This window comes from Peromyscus maniculatus, chromosome 2 (assembly GCF_049852395.1).
Source record: "Peromyscus maniculatus bairdii isolate BWxNUB_F1_BW_parent chromosome 2, HU_Pman_BW_mat_3.1, whole genome shotgun sequence".
Classification (NCBI taxonomy): Eukaryota; Metazoa; Chordata; class Mammalia; order Rodentia; family Cricetidae; genus Peromyscus; species Peromyscus maniculatus.
Window position 1 is genome coordinate 141633456 of NC_134853.1, and position 25194 is coordinate 141658649.

The following is a 25194-nucleotide window of genomic DNA, read 5'->3' on the forward strand; positions in this document are numbered from 1 at the left end:
CCCCTCTGGTTAGAAGAATCTGAGGAATTCTGGCTCTGGACTTAAGGGTGGGTGGTTATCCTATTATAAAGAATGATCTCGATGTGGAATCACAGTCTTCACAGCCAGAAATTCCTTTCCTGTTTCCTCACCAAGTCAGGTGCCAAACAAGTCAGTCTTTTCCTAATTAACCCCTCCCCACACCTATCTACCTTGTTTTACTTTTCTCATCAATGTTCAGATAAATAAATGTAACAATCTAGCAACCAAGGTTCAGACTCAAATTCCTTATCAGTTTTTGTCATATTCTATTTAATTAAGGCATAAAACACTACAGAGAAACTTCCTAGAAGGCCTCTAGAGAAGATTCCACAGGGCAAGATGGCATGTGCCTTAACCCCAGTCTTCCCATTCAGGAAGCAGAAGCAGATCTCGGTGAGTTTGAGGCCATCCTGGTCTTCAGTGAGGACCCAACACACACACACACACACACACACACACACACACACACACACACACACACACACACTATAGACTCACCCAAACCAATTGTCCCACCCCCTCAAAAATAACCACCAAGAAGCCTCCTAGTTTTGCTCCTTTTTATCACTGGTATCTGTTAGAAGCAAGGAGATAAAGCACTGGGTAGGCTTCTTTTCTTTATGTCTTATTTTTTATCTGCTCATGAATTTCTCTTGAATTTTGGTGTGTGGAATTCTGCCAGTAGCCATCTGCATGAAATAAGTACCCGATTCAGCATTCACTCTCTCGTTGCACTGATAGCTCTAACACAAAAAGCATCTGCACATTCCACATGCCGGCTAAACTTTTGAGGGTGGTACCCGGGGAGCTCCAGAGGACCTCTTCTGATGTTTTCCCACCCTGAAACCACAAATGGATGTGCTCAAGCCACATTTCAAATTAGCTTCCTGTTAGTTGATTACAGAGCTCAAAGAATCCCCTACACATTTTGAAATTCCCAAAGAACAAAATTTGGTGTCAGGTTTTTCTTCAGTGAACCTAGAAGAAAGAGTAATGTTGACTCTTTTAGCTTCTTCATGCTGTCTTCCTAATTAAAGTGAGCTGGGTGGAGTCCTCTCTGCACTCACACCAGCCCCTTTCAAGTTTTGGATCTGGCATTGCCTTTGTCTGCCCAAAACTGAACTGCCAGCTTACCAGGGCAATCTAGAGACTCCCACATTTACCACACCTCAGTGAATAAACTGCCTTTCATCTACCTGACACATGGGCGCTCTCTCTCTCTCTGTCTCTCTGTCTCTGTCTCTGTCTCTGTCTCTGTCTCTCACACACACACACACACACACACACACACACACACACACCACACACACACACGATTCATTGAACGAAAGTAGACACAGGGGACTGGCAAAATGCCCTCCATCTTAGCAAATCTAGACTCCATGAGCATTACTCAGAGTTAAGTGGAAACTCCACAGTATTAAGTTTGTGCCTGTTGGGCACCAGTAACTATCATGCTTTGTGTTTTTGTTACTATAAAGATAGCACACTCTGTGTGGCACACAGATCAATAGAATATGGTATGAACTCTTGAAACCAAGGGTTTTGAGGATATTTGAGTCCTTGTGTCTTCCTGAACTCATAAGAAAACTTTCCACACACTTTACAGGAACTCCCATGACTCCTGAAAGCCCTTTGTTGCTTATAGACTTTCCTAAAGACAGTGTATTGATTCCTTGTTTGGATTAATGGTTAGTTACCAAGAACCAGATGGCAACAAAAATGGAGAACATTTACAAGTTAGAAAGACCTGGCGGAAGGTAGGAGACAGGAAGGCAAGAGGAATCAGAGAAGGCTTCATGGAGGGAGCATTTGTTCATCAGGGTATTTATTATTGATTTATAGGCAGGGTCTCATGTAGTCCAGGCTTGTCTATGTAGTCCAGGATGACCTTCAATTTCTGATCCTGTTGCCTTCACTTCTTGAGAGTGTAGGACTTAAATGTACACCACTTTTCCTGGATTACATGGTGCTAGGGATGGAACCCAGAGCCTTGTGCATGCTAAACAAGTGTTTTAGCGTTTTAACAACTGAACTATATCCCCAGCTCACCACATTGGGACTTAGATACATAGAAATGGTAGAAACAAGTATTTCAAGTGAAGAGCTAGAGACAGGACAACATTCTCTTTATTCTTTTGTTCATTTTTTTTTTTTTTTTCGAGACAGGGTTTCCCTGTGTAGCTTTGTGCCTTTCCTGGAACTCACTTGGTAGCCCAGGCTGGCCTCGAACTCACAGAGATTCGCCTGGCTCTGCCTCCCGAGTGCTGGGATTAAAGGCGTGCGCCACCACCGCCCGGCTTGTTCATTTGTTTTTTGAGACAGGGTTTCTTTGTGTAGCCTTGGCTGTCCTGGATCTCGATTTGTAGACCAGGCTGGCCTCAAACTCACAGAGATCCGCCTGCCTCTGCCACCTGAGTGATGAGATGAAAAGCATGCACCACCACCTCCAGGCCATTTTCTTCTTCTTAAAATAGGTGTTTGCTATGTAACCCTAGGCTGCTTCTATCTATTGACAATCTTTTTGCCTCATCTTCAAATGCTGGAATTTTAGTATGCTCCACCATGCCCAGCAAAAATAAAGTTCCCGAAGAAGCGAATTTTAACGCAGCATGGCTTAAGTCAAGGCTGAGTGGAAGGAAAAGTATTAGAGTGGAAAGAAGCCCGTGCCAAGGGCGTGTGTGCGTCACTCGGAGAAGCGAGACTCTAAGATGTAGCTAACTGTACATCAGGTGGGGCAGCTCATGGCTGAGACAGGAGGATTAACAGAATCTGAGGCTAGAATGGGCTGCAGAATAAGACTTTGTCACAAGAAAGAGAAAAAAATACTTAATAGAAATGTGTGTGGGAGGGACACAGTACTCATTCAGCTGACATCTATCGCTTTTTGCCCCACTTGAGAATCTAAATCCTTAACTTCTGAACCTTAGAGGTGGTAAATATACTTGTCTTGAGAGAGAGAGAGAGAGAGAGAGAGAGAGAGAGAGAGAGAGAGAGAGAGAGAGAGAGAGGGAAAGAGAGAGAGAGAAAGTTCAAATGAAGTAAGGGACTGAAAAAAAATGAAGAGTCAAATTTGGACTTGCTAACTGGGTAGAAAGTAGAAGTTAGAGAGAAAATAAAGATAATGCTATACTATTACTCTGCGGTTACCAAGGGCATGGTAAAACTTACAAAACAGTTTGGGGAAGAAGGTAGTTGATTCATTTTGTTTAGAGTATTCGAGGATAACTCATGTGGAGCTTCTAGAATGGCCCCTCACACAGGAGGGTCCACTTTGGGGGAGAGATATGGATTTAGAAGCCTCTCTCCCTGGAACAGTGGGGCTGGTTACCTCAGCATGGCTGAGCATGAAGAAGAAGAGGACAACGGCAGCACTCCAGAAACCACGCGTTTAGGAGGTAGGAGGGCAAACCGAAAAGAAAGCAGATCAGCCAGCAGAGATGGGGAGAGAAGGACAAGAAAGCACGTGGAGGCCAGGCATGGCAGCATCCACGCTACTCTCAGAACTCAGGAGGGGGGTCTGTGTGGGTGTGTGCACACAGCCATGCACACATATGCCAATGTCTTTCTCTATTCCATTCTATCTTACCTTTTCAGACAGGCCTCTCCCTAAACCTGGCGCTCATCCACTATGGTAGACTGGCAGGCCAATGAGCTCTAGGGATCCACTTGTCTCTGAGTGCCCTTTACCCCCACCCCATCTCTGGGCTTATAGATGCATGCCACTGTGTCTGACTTCTTTTATGTGGGTTTTGGGGATCTGAACTCAGGTTCTTATGCTTGTGTGGCAGGTTCATTACTGACTAAGCCATCTCTGCAGTCCCTAAAACCAAGTTTTTAAGAAAGAGGACAATGAATTAGACAATGTCACCAGATTAGTCAAGTAGGAAGTCAATGACTATTTCTAGGAAAAAAGTCTCAGGAGTGATGGGTGCTGAGTCAGACAAGACAGCAGAGGTTAAGATAAAGGGTGTGTGAAGGAAGTATTTGCCGTCCCTTGAGACTCTCTTCTTTTGGCTCCCACTGCCCAGTGTTGATGCCTCCTTTCCAGGCAGCCCTCCTTTGTCCCCTCAGGCTCCCCACCTTACCCCATACTAGTGAAGCTATATTCTCTCTCTCTCTCTTTTTTTTTTTTTAGGATTTGTTTATTTATTTATGAGTGCTCTATCTGCATGTACACCTTATGCCAGAAGAGAGCATCAGAGCCCACTATGGATGTTTGTGAGCCTCCATGTGGGTGCTGGGAATTGAACTCAGGTCCTCTGGAAGAGCAGCCAGTGCTCTTAACCACTGAGCCTGAAGCTATATTCTTAAAAAAAGTATTTTTTATATTGTGTGTATTACTGTTCTGTCCTACGAGTGCATGCCTGGGGCCTGTGGAAATCAGAAGAAGGCATCGATCACTGAGAACTGATCATGACCATGAGCTACCATATGGGTGCTGGGAACAGAACCCAGGTCTTCTGAAAGAACAAGAAATGATCTTGAGTGCTGAGCCCTCTCTCTAGCCCCCTTGAGGTTGTATCAATTTCCTTTTCTTTTTAAACAATGCTGAGGATTGAAGCAGGACCTTATACATAACTAGTTTCATTTCCCATACCCCTGGCTCAAAGTTATATTTTTTATTCTTTGTTTGTTCAATAAATATTTATTGGGACCTACTATGCGCCTCTGACTATGCTAGGAACTGAGATATCTTAATGAGACATGGTCAGGGATCTCCACCCTAGAAGCTGAGGTAGACACTCATTTTAATTGTATAAGGACTCTGAAAGAAAAGCGAACAGTGCTCTGACTGGGCTTGGAAGTTCAGGGAGGCTTTGCTGAGAACATCACGATAGAGGCTTTCCCTGGGACTGAACAGGTTTTGTTTTGTTTTTTTAGTTTCAGAGTGGCACGAGTTGCTTTTCTGGGTCGAATCACTAAACAATCTTATTGCAGGTATCCCCTCTCAAATATGAAAAAATAAGATAGAACAAGTAATACAGACATTTTTGTAAAACATTTCTTTAATTTTGTTACTTGGTGTGTGTGTGTGTGTGTGTGTATCATACCTAGGGCCTTGTGCATGCTAGGCAAGTATGATACCACAGAGGTATATAGCCCCTACTCAAGAAATTATTTTTGATCATAAATGAACGACTAGACTAAGGGGCTGGCCAGAAGACTCAGTGGACAAAGCAAGCCTGATTTCTGGAGCCCACAAGATTGAAGGAAAGAACCAACTCTCACAGGTGTGTTGCCTGATCTCCACAAGTGCCTGCCTGCCTCTCCACCCCTCCCGGGGGGGGGGGGAGCGCAAAAACTAAGCCCACTTTTGGGGATTAACTGTAAAATGACACATCCTAAATGGTTCACTTGAATGAGATCTTGGATTCAAGTAGGATAAACCTACCTTCAGCTGCCTTAAATTCTCATCATCTTCCTTTGGATGATATACACACATATAAGACCAGATACTAGAAGTTTATATTTACTGAAACCGTAGTTACAGACTTCTTGTAAAAAATCTCAGTCTGGGTTGACACTGCAGAGAGATGAATTCTATCTTTTTAAAAGCTGATTGTCTCTGAAACAAAGCTGATGTTTTTTCCTTTTACACTTTGATGTTTTAATTAAAGACTGATTAATATTAAGCAGTGTCTCTCTTAAAGATGCTGACTTAGTAGTTGCTACTGTATGGCAACGGAGGAAGATAATGTGGTGTATGTTGAAAGCTAAAGTTAATTAGGCCAAGGACTCCGAGATCATTAAAGCCAATCTGATGAGCAATTGAGTGGCTAGGAAAGCCACCGAGCTGTTAATGTGTTCTGGTTAATTTGGGTTAATGATTTAAAAATAATATTGACTTATAGAACACAAAAACTACAGTTAAAATGGCCTTAGAAAAACTTGCTGGTTATGGACTTCTAATAAATGAATAAATTAATGAATAAACAGTATGTATATGTATATAAGATACAATAAAAATTATTTTAAGGTGCCATGCCTAAACTTTCAGCTTGACTCTGTGGCTAGAAACAAGCCCTATACATATTCCCCCAAAAAACTGCTCATGAAGCCTGTTGTCTGCCCATCAGCTAGTCTGATTAGCACCATAAACTAATTTTTCTTTCTTTCTTTCCTTCCTTCCTCCCAGCCCCCTACTTCTTGGTTTTTGAGACAGGGTTTCTTTGTGTAGCCCTGGCTGTCATGGAACTTGGTCTGTAATCCAGGCTGGGGTCGAACTCATAGAGATCCATCTATTTTTACCTCCTGAGTGCTGGGATTAAAGGCATGCACCACCTCTGCCCAGCAAACTCAAAGGACTAACTTTTCTTTACCTTCATAATTGCTGTTTTTTTTTTGTTTTTTTGTTTTTTTGTTGTTGTTGTTTGAGACAAGGTCTCACAATGTAGCCTTGCCTAGCCTGGGACTTGCTATATGTACCAGCTAACCCTCAGACTCACAGGATCTTTTTGCCTCTGCTGCTGCCGGAGAGCTGGTATTAAACACATGTTCCACCATGCCTGTCCTCATAATCTGTTGTGGAATATTAATTTAAGATGTGTTACATTTGTTTATATTGTGAAACATTTGTTTAGTGATACAAAGATGTGCTGCATTCTTTTGTGTTTAACTGTGAATCTGTGTTACTTTGCCTGTCTAAAACTTCTGATTGGTCTAATAAAGAACTGAAAGGCCAATATAAAGGCAGGAGAAAGGACAGATGGGGCTGGCAGGAGAGAGAATAAATAGAAGGAAAAATCTGGGAGGAAAGGAAGGAGCAAAAAGAGGAGAGAAAGGCCCTGTGGGCCAGCCATCCAGCTACACAGCAAGCCATGGAGAAAGAAGTAAAGAAAGGTACACAGAAATAGAGAAAAGTAAAAGTCCAGAAGCAAAAAGTAGACAGGATAATTTAAGTTAAGCTAGCTAGAAACAAGCCAAGCTAAGGCTGGGTATTTATTAGTAATGATAAGTCTCCATATGCACTTATTTGGGAGCTCGGTGGCAGGCTCCCCAAAGAGTAAAGAGTAAAAACAACCAACAACAATAATCTCTATTTCTTTTTTTTAAAGAAAAAGAGCTAATCTAATATAATGCTTGGCCTTATACCAAATCTAGAGAATGATCATTTCTAGACATAGAGAAGTAAAGCTGCTTGTTTTTGTTTCTTAATTTTAATGTAGCCCAGGCTCACGCTGAACTCAACTCCCTATGATGTCCCCAAAGTTCTTATCCTCTTGCCTCCACTTCCCAAGATTACAAGGATGTGTCACTGGGCCCAGGTTAGGCAGTGCTAGTGGTTGAACCTAAGGCTTCATGCATGCTAGGCACGCAACTAAACCAAACCCTTCACCCCTAACTAACTAACTAACAACTTCTTAGTAAAAAGACTTAACAACTGTCTGCTTGGCATGGTGGCTCATGCTTGTTCCCCTGTACCCAGATGAAGAACTGCTGTGAGTTTCAAGGTCAGCCTGGGCTATACAGAACCTTAAAAAAAAAAAAAAAAAGTAAAAGTGGGGGTACTAGAATATGGCTCAGGTTTACGATCTGAGTTATGAATTCGACCCCCAAGATCAACACGTGGAAGAAGAGAAACTAATTGCTGCACATGTCCTCTGATCTCCACACAGTGCTGTGCATGTGCACATACACATACAACCACATAAAACACACAGAATTTAAAAGGAGGAAGAGGAGAAGGAGGCAGGTGTTTCTTCCTAGTACCAGGGAGGCAGAGACAGGCAGATCTTAGCTTGAAGACAGATTGGTTTACTTAGTTCCAAGATAGCTAGTGTTACCTAGTAAAATCTTGTCTCAAAAAGAGTTCACAATATTCTAATATGTATTAATATATATTTCTGGATAAAATTTTTTTTTTAAAGACAGGGTCTCTTCTATGTAGCCCTGGCTATCCTGGAACTCTCTTTATAGATGAGGCTTGGTCATAAATTTACAGAGATCCACCTGCCTCTGCCTCTCAAGTGCCAAAGTAATTTTCTTCAAGTCACTCAGCTTGTAAATGATATCAGCTAGGATTTAAAGTCGCATATTTCTGACTTGACCTTGGATTCTTCCCCTTCCCTCACATATTTCTGACTTGAATTTGGATTCTACTCTCTTACAACCCCATTATACAGGGCTAAATGAACGATGAAGACTCTCATTAATTGGCAATTAATTATACAAATGATAATAATTGTAAAGTGATCAGTAACTACACAGGCTTTTTCAGAATATGGCTTTCTTGAAGTGTATATGAAATAGCAAATGTTTTCTTCTTTTTGCTGTTTTGTTAATACTAAAATGAGATCATATGTTCTTAACATGTGCTAACCAGTAGAGAAGAATGGGAGCCTGGGAGAAGATGGAAAGTTAAGGAAACCAGACTAAGACTATAAGGATATGCCTCGAGTCTTACAGAGTAAATAGTATTCTGGTTGTGTGTGTGTTGAGACATAGTCTCATATGTAGCCCAGGTTAGCCACAAACTCACAATTCTCCTTCCTCAGCATCCTGTGTACAGGGATTACAGGTGTGTGCCACCATGCCCAGATACCATTTTGAATCCTAGAGCTCATGTGGCTTATGAGAAATACAGAATATCCACCTAATCAGTTAAATATTCAGCTGTCTTCAAGTGAAAGGCACAAAATAGATTTTTGGAAAAAAGGGATGTATATAACAAAAAATAATATAATCACAAAATACCCAGATTTGGTAGTATTTAGAAAGGACCACATGAGTTAAAGTGAGTTAAGTGATTTAAATGATCAGGAGGAGTAAGTTGGAGGGGTCAGAAATGCTCTGTAAGAAGATGGGACTTGATCTATGCCTTCAAAGGACGAGTGCACACACAGTAGTTCAAATGTGTTGGGTATGACTGGGGTAAAGAACGGGACTGCAGGACTAACTAGATCAGAAACAGGACTGGAAAACAGTGGTGCTCAAGGACTCAGTCAGAGACCGAAGAAAAAGACAGAGACAAAGAAACAGATCAGGTCTGAAAATTACCACCACTCAGTCCATCAGGTCAGCGCCCCACGCACTGATCTGGGAGAAGAATAAGCATGGCCAACACAAGGGTGAAGTCAGAAGCTCAGGAACTCCACCTGGGAACCCCCTGTTTTAGAAAGCCACAGAATGATGTATGTCTCCCTTTTCCGTGGGAACCATGTGCGTACACACCGACTGTCCAACTGCACCAGCTCTCTTTCTTCCTAACAGAGAATCCTTTGTTCCAACCAGCGTCTGATAAAATGACACTGAGATCAGCACTCCCATCTGCTGCAGGGGCTGATGCCATTCCACAACACACCCTACAGGAAGTAGCTTGAGATTCACAGCTGATTGATGTCCACAGCAGGAACCTTGTGGCAGGGTGGGGCGGGGACTGGTGAAGCACAGAGAATTCTTTAGCCACTGAGTCAATTAAGTTCACAAAGATCCTGACTGTAGAAGTCATCCCAGGAAGCAACCCTATTCTAGTTTTTTTTTTTAAAAAGATGAGGAGAGCCACAGAAGCTTCTCTATGCAGTGTTCATGGAGTCTGAAGGAAGGTAAAAAAATAATCCCTATCTTTCTAAAAGTGGGTTTCATTGTGAGGGACTATCCTGTGTATTTTAGCATATCCAGCAGCAATCACTAGACACCATTAGCAGCCTCCCTATTAACGACAGCACTCAGAAGTCAGAGATATATGTCTGTGAGTTTGAGCCCAGCCAGGGCTACATAGCGAGATCCTATCTCAAGAAAAAGAAAAAAAGAAAAGAAAAGAAAGGAAGGCAGGCAGGCAGGCAGAAAACTGTGTCTTGGGCACTGCTAAATATCTCCTAAGGAGCACAAGTGCTCCAGGTACGAGCCACTGGCATATTGTAAATTTCACACCAAACATACCTTTTCAGTTGCACTCAAAAGTTTATTTGCTGAGTTGCTTGAGCAAGTTATTTTTTAAGATATATTTTTTTTAATTATGTGTATATGTCTGTGTGTTCCTGTGTGAGTTTGTACACATGAGTACAAACTCTTAGAGGCCAGAGGATCTCCTGGACCTGGAGTTGGCTACAGGTGGTTGTGAGCAGTGTGGGTGCTGGGAACTGAACAGAAAGAACAGAAAGCTCTTAACTACTGAGTATCTCTCCAGCTCCATGCTTGAGCAAGTTTTTTTTTCCTCTTAAATATTGGTCTTCCCTGCACACACAACCCACCCCCTCCCCCGCCTCCCAGGGTTTCTCTGTGTAGCCCTGGCTATCCTCAAACTCACAGAGATCCACCTGCCTCTACCTCCTGAGTGCTGGGATTAAAGGTGTGCTCCGCCGCCACCGCCACCGCCGCCTGGTGAGACTAAGTTTTATCTGCATGCTGAGATGTTAAAGGTCTAGTTTACAGGAGGGTTATGAGAACTCATTCAGACTCTCCTGTTGCACTTACCGTTACACTATTACCACAGTGATTTGTTGAGCCTATTTCTCACTGTCACAAGGATGACTCCACCTTAGACTATTAGCAATAGTGGAGAGGGTGCCTGAATTAGCCTACCCTGGTAATCAGATTGGTGATACCCTAACTGTCATCGTAGAGCCTTCATCCAGTAACTGATGGAAGCAGATGAACAGATCCACAGCCAAGTACCAGGCCAAGCTCCAGGAGTCCAGTCAAATAAACTGAAGAGGGATTCCATGAGCAAGGGGCATCAAGATCACGATGGGGAAATGTGTAGAGATGGCCAAACCAAACTAGTGGGAACTCATAAACTGCGGACCAATAGCTGTGGAGCCTCCATGGGACTGGACTAGGCCCTCTGCATAGGCGAGACAGTTGTGCAGTTTGATCTGCTTAAGGGGCCCCCTGACAGTAGGATCAGAATCCGTCCCTGGTGGATGAGCGGGCTTTTTGGAGCCCACTGCCTATGGTGGGACACCTTATACAGCCTTGGTGCAGGGGGAGGGGCTTGGACCTGCTTCAACTGAGTGTATCAAGCTCTGCTGACTCCCTACAGGAGGCCTTGCCTCAGAGGAAGTAGGAATGGGGGATGGGTTGGGGGGGAGAGAAGGCTGAGGAAGGAGGGGAGGGGGATCTGTGGTTGGTATGTGAAATGAATAGAAAATTTCTTTTTTTGGTTTTTTTCCCCTGAGACAGGGTTTCTCTGTGTAGTTTTGGTGCCTGTCCTGGATCTTGCTCTGTAGACCAGGCTGGCCTCAAACTCACAGAGATCCGCCTGGCTCTGCCTCTTCGAGTGCTGGGATTAAAGGCGTGGGCCACCACTGCCCAGCAGAAAATTTCTTAATAATAAAACAAACAAACAAACAAACAAAAGACTAAGACCCCACTACCCTTCAAAGTACTGGAACACAGCAGGTAAGGCAGGACTGAAAAGCCCCTGAACGTCAAGAAGCATGATTCTTATGCACAGTACTGGTACCAGGAACGCCTTGTGAGGGCTTTGCAAGTGTGGCCCGTTAATCTTGTACAGCTAACATGAGAAACTCCTTTGAAAAGGACTGATTGTCTCAAAGCCTTACGGAAGGTAAGAGGAAATACATTCTTCTTGGAGCTAGGTTTTTCCAATTAGGATAGCTGAGACTTGAGAAATATCCATTTGGCAGGAGGCAGTCCTTTTGGGCAGTGATGCCTTTGGGCAGTGACCTGACTGGATTGCCTGTGGGACTACATTTTTCTTGGCAAAGTAGACAACTATACCAACTGTCAGGTCAGAGATATCTATGTCCCCCAAAGGTCCGTACACTAATCATCTAGCTCCAAGCTGGCCTCAAACTCCTGGCCTCAGGGAACCCACCTGCCTCAGCTTCCTCAGCAGCCAGGCACTACCTGACTACAGGCACACACCATTGCATCTGGCCCCAGAACTTTTTTTTTAAAGGTCAGGCTAAGGCTGAGACCACTTGCACCCATTCCTAGACATAGCAATAAACTGCCTAGTCCTACAAATCTGTGATGATCTCCACAATCTATGTTCACTTAATCAAATATTCAACAACAATTTTTTGTTGTTGTTGTTGTTTTGAGACAGGGTTTCTCTGTGTAGCTTTGGAGCTTGTCCTGGATCTCGCTCTGTAGATAGGCTGGCCTTGAACTCACAGAGATCTGCCAGGCTCTGCCTCCTGAGTGCTGGGATTAAAGGCGTGCGCCACCACTGCCTGGTTCTCATTCCTTTCCTTTGGTTGAGGATATATTTGTTTGTTGCTATCCACAGTGAGATTTATCGGCACCTCTTGATGACATTCCACTCAACATTTACTGAGGCACAGGCTTCTCAGGACGATGCAGCAGCTAGAGGCCTCAGATTGTGCCAAGTGATGCTTAGACTCAAAATACTAAGTGGCAATACTTTATAATTTTTTATTAGAACTTTGTTTTTGAGATTATAATATAATTAGATCATTTTCTCCCTTCCCTTTTCTCCCTCTAACCCATGTTAGACTTGCTCTCTCAAATTCAAGGCCTCGTTTTCTTTAGTTGTTGTTACATGTATGTGTGTAGCTACATATACACGCACATATATTCTTTCCTAAATATATAGCTATAACCTGCTCAGTCTTTAATGTTACTTGTATGTGTTTTCAGAGCTGACCATTTGATATTAGGTCACCAATTACGGAAGACTATTCCTCCCTCTCTCAGTATTCCTTGATTGCCAGTAGTTCTTTGTCTAGGAGCAAGCAATACTTTAAAAAGAAACTAACTAGAAAGAGTTCAACATAACGCAAAAGTTTGCCTCCTCCCCATTCAGTTGGTAATGGAGGTGGGGAGGATCATTCCAGTGCGTTGGAATTCTGGGGGTGGGGGTGGGGTGGAGGGCGGTCACATAAGGGTTATAAATACCAGCAGCCAAACTTTGGGTTGGCTCCAGAGAACAACTGACATACTGTAATCTCCCCTTAAAGGCACAGGACAAAGGGGCGCCCTGAAGTATTTCCACCAAGGAAGTTCCTCTTCTCTTTGGAAACACATCATCAGCAAAATACCTGCACCAACAACTGCACAGAAATCTCACATGCAGGGAAGGTGTCTAGGAGGTTTTCAACCAGACACAGATTATCACCAGAAAAACAAAGGCTCCAGAGCTGGTTTAACGGCAGGCTGACTTAGAGGCAGTGTTGCTAATACACTGTTCTAATCAGATTACAGGAGGTTGCCTGCAATACAAATATTTAACTTAATCAGTCAGTACCTATCCCAGCTGAGGCAATGCCCTCCCACAGCAGACGTTCTAAAGAGACAGGGCTGCCTTCCAGGGGGCTTTTGGGGTACCAGGTTCTTACAACTGGGGAGTTACTATTGCTAGTACACACAGGTCAGAGATGCTGCTCAACACTCCAGTGAGCAAGACAGCCCTCCACAATGAAAACAACCCAGCTGAAAATGTTTACAAGCCGAAGAAGGTAAGAAAGCCACTTTAGGGACTTTTCTTCCGTGGACCCCAGTTGCCCTGGAGCAGCACTGCAGTATCCTTGTTTGGAAAAGAAATTAAAAACAAAACAAAACAAACAAAAAACTCAAAACAGGCCAAGGTTCAGTTAGCACTAGACAAGGGAGGAGGCGAGAGGGTGGAGTCTGCCTCCTGTGGGTTGCTTTTTAGGGGTGTCTAACCCTCCAGTGACAGACAGGTTCTCCCTGCTTTGATTACCTAAGGCAGGTAGATAGCGCTGAGCTCATTTGTTTTATCTGCTAGTGACTCATTCTCAGGCAGCTGGACTAACTGAAAACCTTGGACGGGCTGATAATGCCTTTGTTCTATGGAGAAAGGAATGAACAAGTATCTGCAAACTGGCAGTCTCTTAGCATCCATACCCAGCCCATCATCCAGGGATCTTCATTTGTGCACATAAGATGGGGGGTGGGGAATCAAAGGGCTATGACTGAAGAGCTTCTTGGTTTGCTAGACAGCTATCCAACTTTGTCAGATAGAAGCTGCAAATATCACTGACCCTAACTCTGTTCAGCTTGAGTTAGGATAGTGGTTCTCAACATATGGGTTCAAAACCCCTTTGAGATCACATATCAGATATTTACATTACAGTTATGAAATAACAACGAAATACCTTTATGGTTGGGGGTTACCACAACATAAAGAGCTGTATTAAAGGGTCTCAGTGTTTGGAAGGTTGAGAATCACTGAGTTAAGAAAGAACAGTACTAGGAAGCCTGCTGCTGCACCTACATCCTGTGAGCTAGCCTCAAACACAAGAAAGGGGAAGTCTGGGGGAATGACATAGTTCAGTAGGTGGATTACTTGCCTAGCATGCACAAAGCCCCTGGTTCCATCCCTAGCACTCCATAAAACTTGGCATGGATGCTGGTAATCCCAGCAGTTGAGTTAGAGAAAGGGGGATCGGAAGTTCAAGGCTAGCCTGAGCTACATGACATCTGTCTCAATCAGAGACATGAAACCAACTGACCCAACACACACGCAGTTCTCCAGATGCTGTTCATTGGTGTCATGCCCAAACTATTACGTCCTTTCTGCCTGGGAGTCAAGAAAAACTCTTGTTGGAGTACAGGGGTGCAAAGGAGAGGTGAAGGTAAGATCAGAACCATGTAAAGTCTTGACAAAATCTACAGACAGTTTCCAAATGAGGAAAGCCTCTTGGTAACCCCAAGATTGAACAGTTTTTTGTTTTTTCTCCCTACCCTTCCCAGGAAGGTCACATTAGGGGAATTCTTTGGCTCAAGTATCAGTGTTATAAACAAAGGTCCCTCCTTTCTTATTAATCTCCTGTTAGACATACACAATTCCTTTTCCTCAATTATCAGAAACGGGATTTCCTGAAGAGATTAGTAACAGCTTCTCCTCACAGTTTTCTGAAAACATGCCCTAAGTCATGGTTTCTGGAAAGGCCTCTTCCCTTCTATTTCCCACAGAACGGAAGAGAGATGGGGCTGTGGTGACTGTCTCAGTGCAGATGGTTGAGGACTTTACTTGCTTAGGATGGGAAGGATTCTTCTGTTGCTGTCTGAATGACACCCATGAGCCAACCAGATTCTACAAGTCACCCAGAGGGGACTAAAGGAAAACTTTCCCTAGGAATAATGACTTTCAGTTCTTCCACATCATGGAAATCATTTCCCACAAACTAACTGGGTTTATCAGGACTGCTGTCCCAAGTAAGCCTGAGGCTCTCCATACACTGGACTATCTGGCTATCCCCAGTGAAGTCTGCCTCCCAGATTCTTATCCTCTCTCAGTCTGTCCTAAGGGTGATCCTATTTAAAAAGAACACTGTTGAGTTAAAATGCCTTTTAATATGTATCTTCATCTGATTTTTCTTATTGAAAATGATTTGCATCTGAAAGCTGAGTCAACCTTTATGAATCTGGTCTGCTGCTGGGGCAAGGGAAGATTAATCAACTGCTGAACTATAACACATTAATCCAGAAACTCAACACTTACTCCCATCATGAAAATGATCCAGTCCTTAGAATAGGTCCAAAAAGACCTTTATGCAACTGCTAGAGGGCTGGGCAACCGACTGACAGTTTTCCTCCTTCATTGTTTTCATTTCCCAAGAGCTCAGCCAAGAGAATGCTCCTCCCTCCTGACCAAAGCCCTCTGCCGGGAGGAGGCAAAAACCCCCACTTCCCTATTAGGAAAGTTAGTGACTAGGATTCTGACTTGACCACCAACCTGGGGTGGGGCACTGACCATTTTATAGTAAGTACCTACTGACTTTACCAAAGCACTTCAGCACCCACCTCCCTTCACTTTAGGCTTGTCTTGTCAACACCACCACAGCGCCCCCCCCCACCCCCCACCCCGTAGGTAAACACCTCGCCAGTACCCAGCTGATTGGCAGATTCCAACCTTTACAAGCATAATGTTCAGTGGTAGGAAGCTTATTCTTAGAAAACAACAGCTAAGCAGCTACTACTGAACTCTGAGCACTCTGAGGAACTAACATGCTAGACATAAAAGCAGTAATGCCCAGTGAATCTTCTAGCTTCATCAAAATCCAGAACATCTCTCAAAAACAGTGGTTCTCAACATGTGGGGCAAGGCTCCTTTGGGGTCGAATGATCCTTTCACAGGGGTCGCCTATCAGATATCCTGCATATCAGATTATTTACATCATGATTCATAACAGCAGCAACATTACAATTATGAAGTAGCAATGACAATAATTTTATGGTTGGGGGTCACCACAACACGAGGAACTGTAATAAGAGGTCACAGCATTAGGAAGGTTGAGAACTACTACAGTAAACCATGGGAAAAAAAGACTTATCAAATCCAACACAAGGTATGCCCTCTACGGGCTCTTTTGTAAGGTTATATCTAATGCTTTTTGCTTGCTTTTGAAATAAGGTCTTACTTACATAACCCAGACTGGCCTTGAACTCACAATCTCCCAACCACAGGCTCCCATGTGCTGTCATGTGCCACCATGCCTGACTAACACAATTTTCACAGGCTTGTTTACTTCATTTTCTAGCTCACTGAAGACTAGACCGCTACAGGCAGACCACCAGCAACTGCTATGAAAGTGACAGCAGCATCCTTCAGAGATGGCTTAGAAACCCCATGCTTACCCCAATTACATTCTCAAGTCCATTCTAAAAAGTGACATAGTATTTGTATCTTCTCATCGACGTTAAATCATACCTAGGTTACTTCTAATACCTAATGCAATATAGATACTTGTTTTGCTATATTGTTTTAAAATTTGTATTTTTTATTGTTATATTGCTATTTTCTATTCTTTGGTTTTTTTTCTAAAATATTTTTAATCTGTAGTTAGTGGAACCTTTCTATACACAGAGCAAAATGTAATGCTTAACATCATGGTAGTCATGAAAAACTAAAAAATTATCTCCTCACTATATATCTATATACATAGCCAATCTGACCAGTACAACACTGTAGAAACCCCAAACAAGCACTTAACAGGCACTCTGACCATAATGACTCAGGAACATTTACTACCAAGTAGTCCCAAGTATTTCTTGAATCCTCAAAAATATCACCATAAGAGAATGGTATCTTTTAATGTCAACCTGCAATCTTTAGGAATTCAGCTTAGCAGAATACTTGCCCAGCAAATTGGAGGCCCAATACTTACATACATCTAAAAAAAATTTTTTTAAAGATTTGTCATGTGTACAGTGTTCTGCCTGCATGTGTCCCTGTAGGCCAGAAGAGGGCACCAGATCTCATTACAGATGGTTGTGAGCCACCATGTGGTTGCTGGGAATTGAACTCAGGACCACTGCCTATGTCATACTAGGCATAATAGAATGAAGTGCTACATATATTATTTCCAAATCTATTCCTTGTGCCATGAAATGTATACCAGCAGAATGAGGTACTTATGGGTATTTGTAACTACAGGAATCTTGAGCCAAGACCCACCACGTAAGCACCTGACCGACAAATGCACACTTTGGGTTTGATCCAAATGATCCAGTCATATGATCACCTCCTGTTATTTGATTTAGACTCACAAAATTTCAGCACCAGAAAGACTATGGTAAAGGAGTAAGCAGTTTGCAATGAAGGCAGAAGTTCTCAAACTCCCCTATAGGCAAGGAACTTGTAATTGAGGAGTGTCGGGAGGATTCCTAGGCTGCTTGTTGCAAGTCAGAGATTTCTTTGACTCCGTATATTTCATTTAATAATTCATGGAAACCTTACATTGTTTCATAATATATCAATAAAGTCTCCCTGAAATGTGTGCAAAATTAACACTTCAGGAGATGGCTAATAGCTCAGCTTGGAAAATAGGACCATGAATACAGTTTCAATGCAGTTACCAAATCAGTTAATTTGAAAGTTCAAGTAATCATGAGGAGATTCTTAGACTAAGAGATAAGGTTTAAGCACTTTCTTCCATCTCCTTAATTGGCTATGAAAATGGAAAGAAACCACAATGGAAAAATGTTCAAAGCCATCTTCTTAGCCATCTGAGAGACTTTCAGTCTCCACACAATGTGCTTTACTGGTAATGGAAGCGAACAAGGAAACTGGGACCCAAGTGAAAAACGTACTCTCAACTGGTTAAGCATTAGTGATAAAAAGAAGGAAGAAAAGGGTAAAACTTACTTTAAAATCTGCTAGCTGCTGGTTGATGACATCCACTTCAGTCCCCACAACCCACTGAAGAGCTTCTCCCTCCTCTGCAGCTGAGGTGGCATCATTGAGTGCTTTCAATTTCCTATAGAAGTCCTCTACTCGGCCCAGTGTGAGCTCTAGCTGTTCCTGGCGAGCTTTCCCTCTCTCTGTCAGTTTACCACACTGTTTGTTAAGGGCTTCTAGCTCCCTCTTGAGACCCAGTAAGTCCAAAGTCCCCTCTTCCTCCACCATCTTCCGACACTCTGCTTCAGAGTCCTCTATGTCAGACCTGAGGGCTTGGATTTTGTTAAGGAATAGCCGAACATCCTCAATTTGTGACTGGAGGCTATCCGTGTCTCTACCAATGGCTCCCATGCCATCTAGCTCATCATCCAGGTCAGCCAGTTGAGAAAACATTTCTCGGACTCGACAGTGAAACTGCCCAATCCCCTCTAGCTTGTTTTCCATGGCCAGGCAACCACTGTTCACGCGTTGCTTCACTTCTAAGAACTCCTGCTGGGCAACCTCGGCTTGAAGCACAAGCGGGGAGGCATCAGACCCGTCTGGAGCATCTTCTACAAGTCCTTGAGTGAAGTTCCTCAGGTAGTCGACCTGGGGCTCCAGGGCCTGCAGCACTTCTTGCTGAGCTCTTAGCTTCTCCAGATTCTTGTTGCTACAGGCTTGAGAGCCCAGAGCATCGAAGATTTCAAGCTGGTGTTTGGCTCCTTCAACCTTCTTTTCAATATTCTTAAAGCTTTCCTGGAACTCCTTGAGTCTCTGAGTCATTTCTTCTATAGAGCCTGTTCTGGCCTGCAGCTCCTCTGTAATGGCATCCATGTTCTGGTTGAGTCCAGCCTTCTCATCCCGGATCTCATCTTCATCTATTTCTGAAGAATTGATCAGAATGTCAGCAGCACCATTCAGTATTTCCAGCAGGGAGCGGCGCTTCTCTGCCTCACTCAGCATAGCCTTTGACCTCAAGAGGCTGGACTCCAGCTGCACTGGATCCAGAGTAACCCGCAATTCAGACATCTTGGTCTTGCAGTCTTCTATCCAGGGCACAAGGTCTTCCACATGCCACTGATATTTCTGAGCTTTCTGCATACAGTCCTTGAGCCTAGACTGTCGGTCTGCAGTTTTTTTATTGAGATCTTCCCAGTGGCTTTTGAGTTCAACCAACTGGTTTTGTAAAGTCTTTTTCTCTTCCCCAGGAGGCACAGAGAGCAGCAGAGACTCCCCTTCGGCCACAATCACCTCATAGGAACCACTGTGCTGATTGAGATGCTTCTGAAACTCTTCATTCTCTTGTAGCTGAGACTGAAGCCGCTCCAATTTTGCAGAAATTGGGCAGATTTTTGCTTGCTGGCTTCGTTTTTCATCCAACCAGGTTCTCAGCTCATCAAACATTTGCTGGAATTGCTGGGTGCTGGCGAGAGCTGCCTGGAGTCTGTTCATGCGATCAGCTGATATAAGAAAATGAAATTAAAATCAATCAAGCCTGAACATGGGATGTAAAATGTTTGCTAACAGGGTATGGTCTAATTTTAAGAATAGAAATCAAATATTGAGAATCTACCATAAAAGATAAGTATAAAGCCAGGTTCCCATACGAATACTCAATCCTATTATCAACCATGTAACATGACCTGACACGTCTAAGTCAATAAAAACAGTCATAACATTTTCAGAAGACCAACAAGTTAGTGACAAAATTTTTCTTAGAAAGTCCAAAATAGGATAAAGAGATGGCTCAGCAGTTAGGAGCACTGTCTGCTCTATAGAGGACTGACCCATGTCTGGTTCTGAGCACCAACAGGGCAGCTCATATCTTGTAACTTTAGTTCCAGGGGATTCAATACCCACTACTTGATCTCTATAGATACTACATGTAAGCAAATCATGAAATTTTTTAAAAATCTTAAAAACTGCAGAATACATTATAACTTTGCATAATGGGGTTGGGGATATGCATGTCCCTCGACAACATACAGAAGACAAGTGCCAGAGTTAGTGTGTCTAGAACTCCACCCATTAGTACGGGCCTGGACGTGAGTGTCTGCAGGCTAGCTGACGTGGTGTTAGAGCTTCTCTCTCCAGGACCGTGTTACGCTTTGTGAAGCTCCATATATGCCAGTGTCACTGCATAATAACTGCATCAATTGCCATGGTTACTCGATAAGGAGAGGTGAACATGATGCTAACCCTGAAAAGCTACTTAAGGATAATTCTAGACTCTTGGTCTGTTCACTTCAGCTCACCTGCAAGGTCTTCTAAGCCTTGGAGTGGCAGGGCGACTGTCTCCAAACGCTTCTTCAGTTCATCCTTGAGGTACTGCTCACCAATGAGCAGTGAGAGTTCATCGCACAGTGCCTGAGCCTCCTTAATCTCGTTGTCTAATTGTCCCAAGTCAGATCGAATCTCACTGGTCTCCTCTAGTTGCTGCTTTACAGCATCAGGCTGGGTGCTGATGGCTGACTGGCCACTCAGTCGCTGTCCAATGGCTTTCACCTTCTCTGATAAGTCCTGCAGCAATTCTTGGTACTGGGTGCTTTTAACGATAGCTTGATCAATTTGGCTGGAACGGGAGTTAAGCTTGTCAGTGAGCTCAAGCCACTTCTGATTGATGCTTTGGAGTTCCTTCTGCACTTGGCTGGTGGATGGAGAGACATCTCCAGGGCCTGTTAGGATGCCCTGAGCTGCCTCATTCAGCTGCTCATGCTGCTGCCTTCGAGCTTCAAACTCCTTCAGCATAAACTGAAACAGTAACGATATGGAGATGCTTAGACAGAGAAAACAGATCTAAAAGCAGTGTCGGAACAAAAACTGAATTTGGATTGTGCCAGCCCATTTTGAAAATAATCCAGAAAACTCCAGGGACCAGACTACTAAGATACTGTAGCATTATCTTTAAAAATTGCTTAACATGCCAGGCTGTGGTGGTGCATGCCTTTAATCCCAGCACTTGGGAGGCAGAGGCAGGGGGATCTCTGTGAGTTCGAAACCAGCCTGGTCTACATCCAGGACAGCCAAGACTACACAGAGTTGAAAAACAAACCCAAAACAAAACCCAAGGAAAGAGAACCCTGTCTGGAGGTCATAATGAAATCCATTTGCCGGGAGTAGCGTTCAAACCCAGATTCCGTGATGCCTAGTTCTTTGCTCTAAGCATTAATCTAGATTGCTCACCTGGACCTGCTGTTTCTGTGCATTCAACATGTTGGGGTCGATAGACAGGGGTCCCAGAACTCCCATCATCAGTTCCTTCTCCATCAGCCAAGGGCGGAGCTGGGATTCTGCAGTCTGGAAGCAGGCCAGATGGCTTGCAGATTCCTCTAGCTGCTTTTGGCGAGCCACAGTAACCTCCGTGGCCTTTTCCCATCGGGAATCTGTTGAGAGGAAATGAGAGAATGCAGTTGGCCTGGTCCCTAAGCTGTATTCCTTATATACTACAGGAAATGACATAGAGCCATTATTTAACTTTTTAAAAATTAAAAATAACCTTAAAATATTTAAGAACTAAAGTAATACAAATAGTTCTGTATCTTCACTGGGCTGGTAGTAACAAGAAACTACACTGATAAACTGAATGGAAGCCCCCCTGTCCCCCACATACTGTAAGATGGATTACATATATTATTTATTATACATATAACTATATATATATAATATATATTATAAACATTTTTCATGAAAAGAAATTTTGTTACAAATATCCACCTATATTATGTATAGTTAAATATTATGAACACATAATTTACTTATCTCTTTATTAGATTATTTCCCATCTCTTTTTTAATTTATTTTTAATTATGTATGTCAGTGTGTGGGTATATGCACATGAGTGCAGTGCTCCTCAGAGGCCAGGGGTGACGGAGCTTGAGTTACAGAAGGTTGTGAGCTGCCCAGTGTGGGTGTTGTAAACTGAACTCTGGTCCACTAAAAGAGCACTATGAGCCTGTGACCACTGAACCAGCTCTCCAAGCCCACGTTTTTTTAAATTTTTATTGATTGATTGATTGATTGATTGATACACGGTTTCACTATGTAGCCCTGACTGGACTGGAACTTGCTATGCAGACCAGGCTGGCTCAGATTTACAGAGAACTAGCTGTTTCTACCACCAAGTGCTGGATTCAAGAGAGAGTCACCACTTTCCACTTCCACTTTTACTCTCAATATTCTCTTGACCTTCTGATCAGAGTAGACTATTAGCTTGACTGTCCTAGAAAACCAGATTTCTGTTGACTTCATTTCTAAAATTTTCCCTAATCAGGTCATTTTCTGGTCCTAGACAGACAGGCTTTTGCTTGCTTTCAAAAGTTAATTGAAACTAATTCCAGTACACCTTTATAGGGTGTGCTGAGATTTTCAATTTGCTTCAGAGACAAGATATTTTAAGTATAAAACATCCCTGTGATGACTTACTGAGCTCCTCTTGCATTTTCTTCCAGTTTTCTGCTTCTTGTGAGTTGGGATATGTCCCCAGTAATCCAGCCAGAGCTTCCTTTACTTTTTGGATTTTAGGGGAATTCTGTTCCAATTCAGCCAGGAAAGCCTAGGAGAAAGCATATCATACTTGTCAGGAGATTCTGGGGTAGAAACATAGCTTTGTGTGTGGTAGAAAAGATTGAAAGACTGACTGGATGGGAAGTCTCAATTGTTCTGACCCTCTCTCTGTGCGGCTTGTTCCATGAACTTAGCTTCAGGGTTTGCTCTAAAATGAAGATGGTGGGATCTGAGTTCATTAAAGTACATCATCGAAACTCAACTACATAGGGATCATCACCTCTTATTAACTGGAAGTGCCAAGATAAGATGACAGCACTATTTTGGTAGTTGGAGAGCTGGCATGCCATTCTCAATTGGAATATTTAAAACTCTGGAGAAAATTTCTCATAAGAAAATTATTATGTTCTTATATTTTCTGACAATTTCTTTAGTCCACATTTCAATTTTAAAAACACTAAAATTATCATGTATGAGTATTTGTTGGCTGTTTTTATGTGCAACACATGTGTGCCTGGTACCAGAGGAAGCCAGAAGAGGGAGCTAGATCCCATGGAACCAGAGTTACAGATGGTTGTGAGACACTATGTGTGTGCTGGGAACTGAACCTGGGTCCTCTGCACGAGCACCAAGTGCTCTTAACTGCTGAGCCATCTCTTCAGCCCTCTACATTTCAATCTTAAGAATAAATACATATCCACAATATTTTAGGTTCCCTTAAGAGTTGCAAGATACCTAGATGAGAAAGGCTTAACTACCTGGTAGTATCACATAGAAAATAAGACTCAATTCTCAATGAGCTAATAACATGGCGGCGGGAAAGGAGGGATTAAGCCTCTTTCTGCAAATATGTCTTTTCCCCCCCTCTTTTGAATGTGAATTATAACAATAGGTAACAAAAAGGATCAAGGAGACTTGAGGAGTATGTTAAAAAAAAAGGGCTAACATTCTGCCAATTACAGTCCAGGGCTGACTCCGTTTAGGCTCAGGCCCTAGACTGGGACAAGAGCACCTGTAGGAGCCTTTTCCTGTACACTGATGCAGCTCACTAGTAAACACAGTACCTTGTTAGACTCTGCTTGGGCTTTTACTGTTTCTGTCTTGGTTGGAGACAAGGAGGCATCCATGGCTTTCAGAACTTCCTCTTTGGATTCTAACCACTGTAATACAGAGCTTGCTTCTTTCTGAACCTCCTCCATTCTGCCAAAGACAGCTTGAAGGCTTTCCTGGCGTTCTCGAAGCACTTCTCCCAGTTTCTCATACTTTGAATTTACATCAGACATGTCACACTGGATCTCTGTAAGATCTAAGTATCAGAGAAACAACAATGAGATTGGGAATCTTGCTGCCCTTCATTTCTCATTCCTAAATGATTTGTCAGGATTAATCATCTCTCCTAATTCTTCTAGTCAACTAGTGACTGCCTTCCTCCAAATCACATCAAAGTTCCTGTTTAAATACATAAGTATAAGAACCGCTATTAATCTGCTTTCTGGCTTTGGCATTTTATACAAAGATATATGCCATAAAATGCTGAATAAACATAGGAAGGTCAGAAGTGAGGAAGTAAAGTTACTTTAGCATATGCTGGGATTAACTTGGAACATTCTTCTGTTCCCTCTTCTTCAAACTGATGAGAAATAGTTTGAGACTATTTCAGTAGGAGATTGAGGGAAAGATTACTGGTAGACTAGCTTTTTGCTTGTTTTGAGATAGTCTGATGTAACCAAGGCTAGCCAAAGCCTGAACTCCTAATTGCCTTGCCTCTACCTCCCAAGTGCTGAGCTTATAGACCAATACCACTACATCCGGCTTTAGCATACTTCTTTATACCTCATAGGTCCACATACACTTTCCTGAAGGTCTTTCCTTCCTGACCTAACCTGTGGCCCAGTATGACTGCTCACAACTTTTAGTCCCAGGATGCCAACCTGTTTAGCCTACAGCCATCTAACAGGGAGGCGCCACAGTTGCTCCTCTCCAAATGTTCACCCTCATGCCCCTCCTGGCAGCTGTTAATTCACACAGATTGGGACACATACATAGCAAACATGAACACTGTAACACACCCAACAAGGAGGCACTGTTGAAATGAGGTTCTCACCTTTGCAGGTGTGGTATCCGTTTACACTGCCTACAGAGCTTCCTACAGAGGGTAGTATGGAACCTGAGCAGAAGGACAGGGAGACAAACAGGGCGAGACCAACGTGTTAGGAATACATATAGGCACAGCATTTCTCTTCTCTGGCTTGCGCTTTAAGCTTGGGTATCAGAGAGCTAACACAGCACAAGACAACAGCGCATGGAGAGAGACAGGTCACTTTAGCTGCCAGGCACTGAAGTGTCACTTGTGATGCTCAGTTCTGCTGCAGTAATGATTTGTAATCCTTTCTATAAAAATAACAATTCATCTTAAATCTTCACCTTGGATTCCTTGGAACCTTTCCTGATTTTGTGAAGCAAGTACTATTAAAACAAGTTTTTAGAATGGTAACGGTCACATTTTGGAATGAGGATTTATAATAAAGTTAAAACATTACCTTTAATATCAGTCTGTATTGTTAAAAAAAAAAAAGTGAACATGAAGTGCAATTAAAAACATAAAAAGTTCCAGG

General features: G+C 43.0%; 1 protein-coding gene across 18 annotated transcripts in view; it reads right to left on the bottom strand.

Moving 5' to 3' along the window:
- The window catches only part of Macf1 (microtubule actin crosslinking factor 1), a 334145-nt gene that overhangs the window by 64024 nt on the left and 244927 nt on the right, over positions 1 to 25194 (bottom strand). For 16 of the 18 annotated variants that reach the window (XM_076564989.1, XM_076565001.1, XM_076564994.1 and 13 more), the window contains 6 exons: positions 24684 to 24746; positions 23644 to 23885; positions 22499 to 22628; positions 21260 to 21459; positions 20332 to 20827; positions 18065 to 19536 (listed from right to left, as the gene is read on the bottom strand). In XM_076564989.1, the coding sequence (XP_076421104.1) occupies positions 18065 to 19536; positions 20332 to 20827; positions 21260 to 21459; positions 22499 to 22628; positions 23644 to 23885; positions 24684 to 24746 (2603 nt within the window). The remainder of the gene's footprint in view (positions 1 to 18064; positions 19537 to 20331; positions 20828 to 21259; positions 21460 to 22498; positions 22629 to 23643; positions 23886 to 24683; positions 24747 to 25194) is intronic. The other 2 variants (XM_076564991.1, XM_076565005.1) reach the window with 1 other exon arrangement.